The sequence below is a fragment of the Anguilla anguilla genome, chromosome 8 (genome assembly GCF_013347855.1).
Source record: "Anguilla anguilla isolate fAngAng1 chromosome 8, fAngAng1.pri, whole genome shotgun sequence".
Lineage (NCBI taxonomy): Eukaryota > Metazoa > Chordata > Actinopteri > Anguilliformes > Anguillidae > Anguilla > Anguilla anguilla.
In genome coordinates this window covers 24,393,695-24,405,791 of record NC_049208.1, presented here as the reverse complement: position 1 = coordinate 24,405,791, position 12,097 = coordinate 24,393,695, and the positions used below count along the sequence as shown (strand labels likewise).

Genomic DNA, 12,097 nt, shown 5'->3' with positions numbered 1-12,097 from the left:
ATGTGGTCTATCACTTAGGCTAAATGTCTTCACCTCCACTTCTCTAAGGATGCTGCAAGACTATTGCTTCACATATTCTGTTTCAATGGCTTACGTGCCAATGAAGATTCATAATTTCGGGTTTAAGAAAATCACAAAGAAATCAAGCCATGCACAAAGGTTTCCCTCTGCGGACACTGTTAAAAAGTCCTAGCACCTATGTAATCACCATTACAACAAGATTCATCCAATGGATTTCCTTCAGAAGTTTCAATTCCCATTCCATTTGCAAATGACTTATGCCAGCAGTCATTTACAAATGGCAGCTTCATTTAATCTTTACAGAAGCCAAACTCCACATGGAAACAATTCCCACAATATCTATATTTTGTTTGACATCTGTTTGGTCTCACAAACAGATGAAGAAAAAGAAATAGGCATGTGATTATACCATGTTCCACTCCTGCCAATCCAAAATAAACTTGGTTCACGTCAATACAAATCATGGTGTCCATGGTGTTTACCATTCAGAGTTCAGAGACTTGCATTTCCACTGCACTGCTCACTATGCACCAATTACAAGGAACATGTTTAGACTACCATTTGCTTCTACTGTAAGTGACAGCCCACCTGCACACCTTTATTTAGCTGTATAATATTACATATGGTCCAAATAATAGTATCAGTAGGGAACGTGCAAGGCTAATGGCAGTGAAGAATGGTGTGAAGGAGGAAGCGTTTAAACAGTGCCATTAAAAAGGGTGTGCAAACGTATCTGATGCTGTAAACGTTCTCTTTGTAAAACAATGAGTTTTACTCCGCAGGCACTTAGTTATGAAACCGAGCTTCTTGGTAGACGTATAAAAACAGATATGCAGCTGAGAGTATCCAAACGCTGTCTGGGGGCAAACACTACAATTACACGTTTTCACACGACATCTGTCAATAGGCCACGGACAATCTGATTTACTGCTCAGTTAACTAGCAACTCAAAGTGCGCATGCCACATGTTTTTCCAAGTTATGCCTGCCTGTGTGTAACCACGCCCATAATTCCGAGCTACCCTTTTCTGTGCATTGTGCTTGATACAGTACACAGCTACTGTCTGTAACAATAGTATTTCCATGCTGTTGCACAATCAATTTATATCGTCGAACATATTGTCAAGAAAAGACGACTGTATTTATCTAAGAGTATATTATTTTATTGCCATTTCTGTCGGGCATGATGAGCAACATGGATGTGCAAGTTAAATATGGTATATGCTGAAATCATCCGTGGCCAACAGATGCATCTCAGAACACCTTTAGGGGGAGTGCAGAAAATGTTTCCAGTCAAAGCCCTGGGTGTGTTGTTTCAGGATTGTCCAACAATCTGAGCTACTCTCGGAGTTATAGCGCAGGTTGCAAAAACAGGAGTATGGTAATTTAGTCTTGTATTGTCGTTTCCTGTCACTGCTAACGCAGTCATCTAAACAAAATGCGTTTAACCTTTTAGTTGCCGGGACAGCCGCTACATATTATGTAGTCTGCTCTATCAGCGCTCGAGAAAATAGTTCATGTTCAAAGACTAAGCTCGTTACGCGGAAGACATTAATCCTGACAAGGACGTTATTCCTCACACATCGACCAAATGCATCTTCAGATTCTCTATTAAGGGAAACTAGACCCCACCAGGACTATTTCATGACACGTGACAGGGGCAAAACCAGTGTCGATCGACTCTACTCGAGTAGAGCCACCATCACAGAAGCGGCTATCGAATAATGGAAACGTATCGATACCCATCCTTGACGCAGCAGTATGACAGTTGATCAGCAGCATTCAAAGCATAAACTCCCTAAATTATAAACTTAAATTTTCAAATAATATGATGTCGAACGTGGACTAGAAAGTAGTGTGAAAGCTGTCCAGCTGTCGAGATGTCCAGCCTATTTTAATTCCCACCTCATGGTCTGAAACAAAACACTGTAGCATACTGCTGTCATTGTCAGGTGGTGCAGTTACTGTAGATGACTGTAGTATAACGCGACTTCTTATTATCCTTTGCGAACAAAAGGCATTGTCACACTACATAAATTTAGAACAACACGGCCCAACATGCTTACACGCGGAGACAGAAAACGAGGAGAGACGGAATATATACACAGACAGATACACACACACCACACACACGAGCACGCAGACACGCACTCATACACAAAAACCCACGCACGAACGCACGTTTCTACTAGCGTTTTGTCAATGTATGTCACACTACTTACATAAGCCTGCTAAATCACAGGAGCCTACCTCAAATCTGCCCTTGGTTATCCCGTTCATTTCAGCGACAGGCGTTAGCAGAAGTAGCACAAGTCTAGAACTGGCATTTGCTGTGGTGACAGCGTCGTATTGTCGATATTAACTGTGTTGCAAAGAAAAACCCTGCACACACATCGAAGACGCCCCTCTAGCGTGTTGTGCTCGCCTCACGTCGCTGTCCCGGCCGTAATGGGTGATCCCAGGCAGGCAAAGTGTTGCGGGAGAACCCGATGGATCTCTGCTCCGTATCATCACACAGTCAAAATAACAATAATAACATGGAGGAGACAGCCTGCCTCTCTGACCTCACTTCCGCTTTCTCCAGCTACACTTCCATTACAAGACAAGTAATGGGACATCCGGGCAGCGCTTTTCTGTTTCTGTTCTTTGTGTCGAGACCCCAATATTATGTTTGCCCCGGGCTAAAACAAGCTTGAAAAAAGAAGAAATGGCTCCCATTACTTGTAACTGTGCGCGCCGGCTTTAAACGTCATAATGTGTGTGCGTGTATGTGTGAGCGCAGTGTGTACTAGAAAAGAGGAGGGGTACGGTGACGTCATTTCTGCGGGAAAAGTACGCGTGGCCGTTTTGTTTTGATTGAGTGTCCCAACAAACTAGTCCAGTTTCGCCTGATAGAATATACTTACGTGGTGTCTTCCAGTTTCCTGTCTAATTTAAGGGGTACGTTGAATTGTGTTTTAGTTGCTACGAGCATGAACAATAAAGGCACCCTCCCTAAAACCAGAGATGTTTTATTGGTTTGAGACAGCCCACTCCCGCCCCTACTTCCGTTTTAAGTTTCGTCGGGGGGTAGTGAGACATTTGCATGAGAAACAGTAGATGCAGAAAATTGTTGAAAAAGTTAAAAGCACTCAAACAATGATGAAGTGTCTTTCCCACAAAAGATTGGGCTGAAAAACGGCTCGAATGTATAATTGTTGACGTTATCTGTATTTTTATTATTAAAATGCAATTCATACACAGAATCCATATATTCTAAGACGGATATGCAAGAGATCGATACATCTTAAACGAATAAAATATCTCGACGAAATCCACCGAATTATGTCAGTCCTTTTCTTCTGTCATAAAAACAACGGTAGAGGGCGCGCTAATATTGTGTGATACGATACTGCGGTAAGTCGTAGTCGAATGTCTCCTTTTAACAGTATTTGAGGTGCGTTTGGCATACGTCTGATTTCGGCACGCACGCACGCGCTCGCACTCGCACACAGTTATCATCTGTTTGTGTGTATATGTGTCATACATCACAAATCATGCAACAATATCAATCAACTGTCACATTTGCGCATCCGTGTTATGAAAAGTGAGGAAACGTTGAAGCAAAAACATTACCCAGAGCTCCCCTGTCTCTGAAAATAAGTGAACAGTTGGAGCAGTAGAAGAAACATCCCGTTTTCTACGTTTTTCACCTACAGAGGATGGTAATGTTGCTGTTAATTAGTTACAGGTCACAGTGACTTCGAGCACAGTTATGTTCACGTGAATATTGTTCATTATGGTCTAAAAGGAACTGAGCTAGGCTTGTACTCATAATTGTGCTGTTTGATTCCCCAACTGGCCCACTCCACTGTCATTTTTCCTCTAAGATATCTTTCTTCACGGATGCTGTATTTTCAGCTTCATAACTGAAAACATTATGTCTACAACTAACACATGCAAAAGCAAAATAATTTGCTGCTCAAAGTTGGGTAAATTGAGTATTCCAGCAGTGCTCCTTATAGGGGAAAAGAGCTAAGCCCCGCCCCACTATTTTCCTCCATTATAACCATGTTTAGTGAAAGAAAATATTATTTTAAGCTCACAGGCGGCATCCAGACAGACTCTGTTCATACCAGTGACCCCACCAGCAGGGACACTATGTGTGTGTGTGTGTGTGTGTGTGTGAGAGTATGTGTCAGTGTGTGTGTGAGCGTGAGTATGTGTGTGTGTGCATGTGAGTATGCGTGGGTGTGAGTGTGCATGTGTGAGTGTGTGTGTGTGTTCGTGCATGTGTGTGTGAGCATGAGTGTATGTATGTGTGAGCTTGAGTATGTGTGTCTGTGCATGTGAGTATGCGTGGGTGTGCGTGTGCATGTGCTTTTGTGTGTGTGTACATGTGAGTGTTTGTGAGTGTGTGTGTGTACGTGTGTGTGCATTTGTGTGAGTGTGTGTGTGTGAAAGTGTGCATGTACATGTGAGTGTGTTTGTGTGTGTGGGCAGTATGGGAAATACCAGGGCTCTGCCCTTTAATTCATCAAAAAGATAATAATGTTTAGGAGTAATGGAAACTTTAGAAACACCTACAATTTTTAGAGATAATTTGTCACTTTCATACATTATTTTTGTTTCACTTTATGATACCTATTCTGCTCTCAGACACCTTTAATGGCATCACTTCCTGTTGTTTCCCAATTAAGGTTCACCCTGAACTTTTAATAGGGGTATAATATTAGCAACATAACTACTATCATTTTTCTGTTTATAGTGACACAAGCGCTTTAAGTCATATCCCATTTGCATCTCGTTTGCACGCTTTCTACAATGGATACAGCTAATCTTTGTTCCTGAGATACATTTTCTAACAGTAATTGAAATTGCTTCAGATAAATGTTTATATGATTTCCAGTTCAAACTTGTATATTAAGGTCGAATGATATTTTTCAATTATCCCTGCTGTACTGAAATAATGATAATAGTCATAATGTTTCTTCCAACCACCAGCACTCAGAATGCAGTTGCCCTGCAGCATTACTATGCTCTAGATCTGCACAGTAATTAAGAATGTCTTAGTGGAAGTCCATTTAATTAAGCTGTACTCTCTAAACAGACCAAATCTCAGTCCATGGTGAAGTTGCAAACCTGCTTACATTTGCAGGGAAGTAGAGAACATTCTTAGCAGTGAACACGTTTATATTTGTAAGATAGTCATGATAAGGCTTTTGTTTATGTTAAAACGGTGTCCACACTTTCACTTGTGATGGACTGGTTAACTTCCTTTCATTTTGAAAACTGAGAAATACAATTTCCCTACACCATCAACCCTCGTTAGAGTAGCCTTGTTAAAGAGTGCCACTTGAGAGTCAAAGCCATAGCCCTATTTTTTCAATTCCAAGCCATGGCCTTAATCAATACATTTATTTATTTATTGCTTAACATCCCATAATACATTTTGAGGTAGCAATGAGACCTTTCCCTCCCAGTGGTAATGCAGTATAAAAACACATCCCCTTAACAAAAAGAAATAGTAAAATAAAATCTCTAAAAGCAGTAGCCTGTCTATTCCAAAGTCTATTTAGAGTTTGGTAAGTCAGTAGCACAGTCCAACCATTGGGGCTTGTTGTGTGCTTTGCTTAGCAACAAGCAATGGGCACACCAAACAGTCTCAGCTCAGTGTGAGAATGTTAGTAATTACCCGTCTTACGCACAGAATCCGTCACCACGGGACACACACCTCTTCCCCCACTTCCTCCTTGTTCTGTTCTGTGGGTTCAGACCCCCATACCCCCCCCCCCCTTTCCGCCAGGGGTCTGTTTTTGTCTATAAATACACTGCTGTCTTCCCCACTCACCAACTACAATCCACCAATGAGTATCATTTTGATGACAATATGCAGCTACGGCCTTTAAACATCAAAGAAAAACAAATAATTTTTATTTCAATTGGTCTGAGCAATCACGGCATAGCAAACATGTGACAAATACTCCCTTTTAGTATTTTATAATGCGTGTCAGTCAGTATTTTTATGTTTCTATCCCACAGTAAAACCTGCAGGCATCCCCTTTGCAAAAGCACAGTATAAGGTGTAGATCAAAGTCCGAAAAAGAACCTGCAGAATAAATGAACTCAGATAAACTGAAGTTTGAAGCGACATTTCCACTTTAGATAGAGAGCCCTGGATTGATACACAGCTTGATGGCACAGTTTATATGATGCATTTATACAGTATCATATTTTCTGTTTCAATAATAATTTAAAACTGGATTAGGCACAGGACAGACTGGTTGCATACATCAGTATTTTTCTAGCAAATGACTTCAGTATTTCGCGGCTGCTTATATAGTATATTTTAAACATCTTCTTTAATCTTTTCAGCCTTCTCATATTTAAATGATAATATTTTGTGAGGATTAATGTTGCAATGATTAACCTATAGTCCATCTTGACTCCCTTTGGCTGTCCACTATGTACTCTAAAATGTTTGCCGCTAAATACAATGTAATTGGCCAATTACAATGGCATCTCATAAAGGTAACTTTAAGAAAATTCTACAATCATTAACGTGACACAGTGACTACTTATGCATGAAAAGAGAGACATTTTTGTTATTTTTCATTGGAGAATGTTCATGTTAAGTGCTGCTTATTCTTGTGAAAACCATGGCAACGCACAGTTAGATGAGCAAATTCATTCCCTCTGCAATTGAGATCATTTGAGTAATAAGACAACCTGTCTAGTGCGGAAACAATATGACCCTCAGAAATTACACACCTTGCTGTTGGAGCTGTGACTTTGCCCCCATGGGCTGCTGAAGCACAATTCTCACTTACTGCTCCAAATTTCCATTGGTGTGAATCACAATCTCTGTTACATGCCTATTCCTTCTTTCCTTCTTTCTCACGTCTGTGAATCTTCTCCACGGGTCCCAGGGACGAGGGAGAAAGGTGACTAAGTGCAGTCACCCAGGGAGCTTCAGGAGGGTTTTCTGCGATCGCGGAGATGAGTCACTCTGTCAGGACAACTCCCCAGAGCACTCAGTGGTGATTATCACCTGAGACTGCCATTGATGAAGGAAAGCTATTTTTGCAGCCTGGGTTCATGGGAGGGACCCTCAGTTTTCATCTGTCCTTACTGTTGGTTCAAAATATGAGAATACATCACACACAGGATCTACGGGGAAGATCAACAAGCCTGAAACTTGGCAAAAACGTCTTCTTGACCTCAACCCATACCATCTCAGAGTACCATGAAATAAAGTTTGAACCTAGGAATAGTTTTTTACCCATTAGTGACACTAAATGTAATTTAGTGTGATCCTCTACTGTTTACAATAGGTGCTTGGATACTTCAGAGACATTCAAACAAAGTCCAGTCCTGACATTCTATCTGTTCACAAATTATATCAAACTCAGTATCAGTGTCTTTTATGGTATGGCACTGCATGGACAGGGGTGCACAGGCTTCTGGCAAAATGAACATGGTGGTGGGGGTGTTATGGTTTGGGCATGTATGGCTACCACGGGTACTGACTCACTTGTCTTCATTGATGATGTAACTGTTGATACAAGCAGTAAAATGAATTCTGAATTGTACAAAAAAACCTCATCTACTCCAGTTCAACAAAATGCCTCCAAACTCTTTGGATGACACTTCATCCTACAGCAAGACAATGATGCCAAACATATTGCTAAAGAAAGAACAATTTTTTCAAAGCGAAAAACTTGAAAAGTCTTGATTGGCCAAGTCAGTCAACTAATCTGGATGCCATTGAACATGAGTTTCATATACTATAGAGAAAATTTAGGGCAACTAGCCCCGGAAACAAGCAGGATTTGAAGATGGCAGCATTATAAGCCAAGCAGAGTGATTCTCCGTACCTGCTAATGTCTATGGGTCACAGACTTCAAGCTCTCGTTGGATGCAAAAGACATGCAACAAAGTACTAAAAATGAATACTTTCATTTACATAACTATTGTTAATATTGATTAATATTGTTCAATTACAAATTTTAAATTATGGAGTACAGTAATTGTGGAAATCAAGAAAAAAAAGTGCTTTTGACCCAAACATTATGGAGCTCACTGCATATATAGTTGCATGGCAGCCAACTCTTGGCCATGTGTGTTTCCTCTTGAGGTGGTGGCTTAATCCCCACCATGGCACTTTTTCAGCTGTGGCCCTTCTCTGTCTGTTACCCTCTCTGCTTTATGGAGGTCTGTTTTTGCCAAAGACTGTCTGCTAAGGAAAAAAAAATAATGCAAAGAAAGCTGCCTGTACAGCTCTGCCCATTTTTATGCCATTGGAATGTATGACTGTCCACTCTCAGCAGAGAGGGGGGCAGTTGTCCTTTCTGTATTTCAAGTGTGATATCAGGAAACTGGGCCTCTGTGTCAATGGGGGAAACCCCGGCATTATCAGGGTGAATGTAAATCATGCTCCCTTACATCCAGACATGAGTGAGGTTATCACCGACTGGCAGCAGGAGGTCGGACAAAGGCTGTTCCTCTCTTTATTGAAAAGTTGATTTCAGATCACTAAAAAACCCTCAATTCTTATTTGACTGAGGACTGTATTTTCTGATAGAGGGACTGGAAGTCGGTGGTCAGGGATCTGTGGGGTTCAGCTGCAAAAAAGTGAATAAATAAATACATTTCAGCATCACATTATTTACTAGTTTGAGTCCTGGCTTAGCTCAACCTTTGTGGGTTCCATCCTTCACATTTTACACACTGTAATTACGGCCGCCAGTCTGCTTCCCCTTGCTTTCTCGTACAGTACTTCAGTTCTCCACCAGCTAGAGGTCATGATAGCCTCTTTGTCAGGCCCCTTCTCAAACAATTATCTAATTTTCACCACCTCAATAATCTAACTTGATAAAGTAATTGCCACTAATTAAGCACAGATGATGACAGACAATGATGTTTTCAAGCGACACTCGCGTGTTGAATTCGGTTTGATTACTTACAACCGTAAACATGCTGCAGTATTTGAAAATGTTGTACAGGGGCATGATAGGTTTTGTTAGAAACATTAAAAATGAGAGCAGTGATGTAACATTTAACTTACACAAAGAAGTAAAATAAAAAAAAATAAGTGAGTCAACTAATTAATTGTGGTCTTCAATCAAGACTTTAAGTAGAACCAGGTGCTGGGCTAAAACAAAAACCTCAACTAATTGTTTTTATAAATGCCTCATTTAGTGACTCAATTGAACAATTAGCCACTTGACTGTGCCACTGGAGTGCCTATGGAGACCCCTAGAGGAAAGCCATTGAAATACAAGTTTAAACTCTAATATATTTATGTATATTTTAATCATCCATTTAAGGACAACTATGTGCCTTCCTCTGCCTACTGCCTCCCCATATCAATGCACCCATAATGCATTTTGGATCAAGGCTAAAAATCATACATCGCTTGCCATCAGCGAGTATTTTCATGTTCACTGCAGGGAACTGGAGCCCACAACCACAGACCCTTCTCACCTGCAGAACCACAGCAACATGAAGGAGTTAGTCATTACCCACTGCTTCCCTGGAAATCAGCTTAACATGTCGCACCTGTATATTACACCTGCATAGGCATGAGTTAAGGAAATCCAAGGTGTTATGGCTAGCAAGTTGTAAATATCGCATCTGACCTGTGATGGGTTAGAAATGATCTTGTTTCATAAATGTGGCTTGGTTCTGTTCTGTTCCCACCACTGCCAATTCACTATTATTGAAATTGTATTATGTATTATCAGTAAAAGCAATATACTCTATACTGCATCAGAGCAACAAGAAAAAAACCTTCTAAATTAATGGAAGCCTTTTCTCAGTAGCAGGGCTATTGTTCAGGACTAGCTGTTTATTAGCAATGTGCTCAGATACTGGAGCTTGTTCCCCTTTTCATCTCTATGCTGCTTTTTCAAAGACACAAGCACCTTCTTGGCAGGGTGTGTGTGTGTATGTGTGTGTGTGTGTGTGTGGGTACTCAGAGAACGACTCACACTCCATGTACAGTGTGAATAACAAACATAAAAGTGTGAATAACAAACATGACTGACATAAGAGCAACAAGAAGAGAAACAGCAACAGACACAACAAAATGTTAAATTAATCATCATCACCATTAATCATCATCTCCATTATCGTCTTCATCATTTGCAGTATGAGCAAAAGCAGCATATTATTATGATTACTGGCCAATAATGATAATGCCAACAATAATGCCACCACCACCACCACTGCTAACAACAACAACAACAACAACAATAATAATAATAATAATAAACTACTAATAATATGTATACATCATAAACTACTTTCTTTTTAGATTGTAAAATTAGGTTTTACTGAATTTTACAACTAATTTATGCACTAGGGAGTAATGTATTGAGTGCATAATACAACCACCCCATGTAATCATGTGTAGTAAGAACTAAGAAGACAATATTTAATATGGTACGATATGATGATTATGCTGATTATTATTATTATTATTATTATTATTATTATTATTATTACTACTACTACTACTACCGCTACAACTACCAGACTATAGCACCTGGTCTGTCCACAAAAAGAAACAAGAATTAGGTGAGCGTTTAAACTTTTAAAGGCAATCAGTTCTGCAGTTTCCTCCGACTCATCTATTTACCTAATACCGTCATTTTGTGATTTCATAGTCTGGAGAAACAGGCAAACGGTCTTCCTCAGGAGCACAAAATTTACAACAAAAAAAAAAAAAAACCTGATGCCTTTGTGGCGTAGAGCAGAAATTTAATTCAATTTACTGACAACATGCACCTCATAAGCCAGTCTCTTTACCAAAACAGTAATCATCAACAGCTTTGCTCTGGTGCACTGATTTAAATAATAACGTAATTTTGTGTTGCCACTGACAGTGTTTGAGGCAGTAGCCATTGGTGTTCATCTCTCCTGTGTCCAGCGTTCTGCCGTTCTCAAGCGGTTCTCTCATTTCTGTGCTGTCTCTGGTTAAAATCTGACCCATTACGTATTTACTGACACAGTGATGCGAATTTTCACAGCGGCGCTCCATTTGCACGGCAATGCACTATTTGGATGGATATAACCTCTCCTCCACCCTACCAGTCTGAATTGTTTCCCCTTTCTTTTTTATCTTTCAAGCCAACAGTCAGTCCGTCCTTTCTATTCCAACAGTTAGCTTCTATCGTGTGGCGAGAGGGAAATATCGGATTTTCTCCTCAGTTGTTTAAGTAACGGTGAACGTGAGGGAAACTTCAAGTTTTGAGTTTGGACGTTCACTGATAAGAAAAAAAGTAGCTAACTCAGCATGGCACGGAATTGCTACCGAAATCACATCTTCTTTCAGCTATTTGGATGCTTGACTTGCTTAACCATCACTTCCGTTCGCGCAGATGGTAAGTTCTTAATGAACTGTCACATCCTATTGCAACTTAAACAGCAGCGTGCTGATAGTTTGCTTAAACACTTGGAGTTTCCACCTGCAATTTGTACCGACAGCTCTAAACATCTGGCGTCGTCAATTCCCTCTGAACTATGCTGTCTGCAGTAGGGAAGGATGCTTTCATTTAATACACAACTAACTTTCAAAGTAGCTGCAAAACAAATAGTCCGTATTGCATAAGTAGGCTACATAATAAAGTAAGCGCTTCTTTACGTAATTGCACTGAAGGTGCATGAGTCAGTTCCTATGTATCGGTTTATGCATTTATATTAGACTAATATTATATAATATTATGGGCAGCATTTTAGTTGTATTTTTTTATTTTTAGGCCTTATGAATGAGCTCTTTTATTATTACGTGCTGACATCTCTGTATGCAGCACTGTAGACTTCCCGCTGCAGGCTACACCTTAAGGTGGCTACTTCTCGATTTTGTCAACCCCATACTGGCGTTCAGAGCGAACGAGTGGCATTAAAATAATGAAATATGCTGGGTTCATAATATTTGTATATTGTGTCTAATCTGGAGAAAGGCTAATACTGATATGATTTGCTAACATAGGCATCAGTCTTCGGACTACCTGTAACCGTAAAACGGCATGTCCATTTCGTTCAAGAATAGTACGTTTGGTGTTTGTTGTTTGAGCAATTTCAACAGGCCTATT

General features: G+C 40.2%; 2 protein-coding genes across 2 annotated transcripts in view; one reads left to right on the top strand and one right to left on the bottom strand.

Moving 5' to 3' along the window:
- Nucleotides 1-2,778, bottom strand: part of fbxl2 (F-box and leucine-rich repeat protein 2) — a 45,371-nt gene extending 42,593 nt beyond the window's left edge. Inside the window, exon 1 of the mRNA XM_035430938.1 lies at nt 2,271-2,778. Coding sequence (XP_035286829.1) covers nt 2,271-2,300 — 30 coding nt within the window. The 5' untranslated portion in view covers nt 2,301-2,778. The remainder of the gene's footprint in view (nt 1-2,270) is intronic.
- Nucleotides 2,779-10,946: 8,168 nt separating this feature from the next.
- The window catches only part of susd5 (sushi domain containing 5), a 37,996-nt gene continuing 36,845 nt past the window's right edge, over nt 10,947-12,097 (top strand). The window contains exon 1 of the mRNA XM_035428517.1: nt 10,947-11,386. Coding sequence (XP_035284408.1) covers nt 11,299-11,386 — 88 coding nt within the window. The 5' untranslated portion in view covers nt 10,947-11,298. The remainder of the gene's footprint in view (nt 11,387-12,097) is intronic.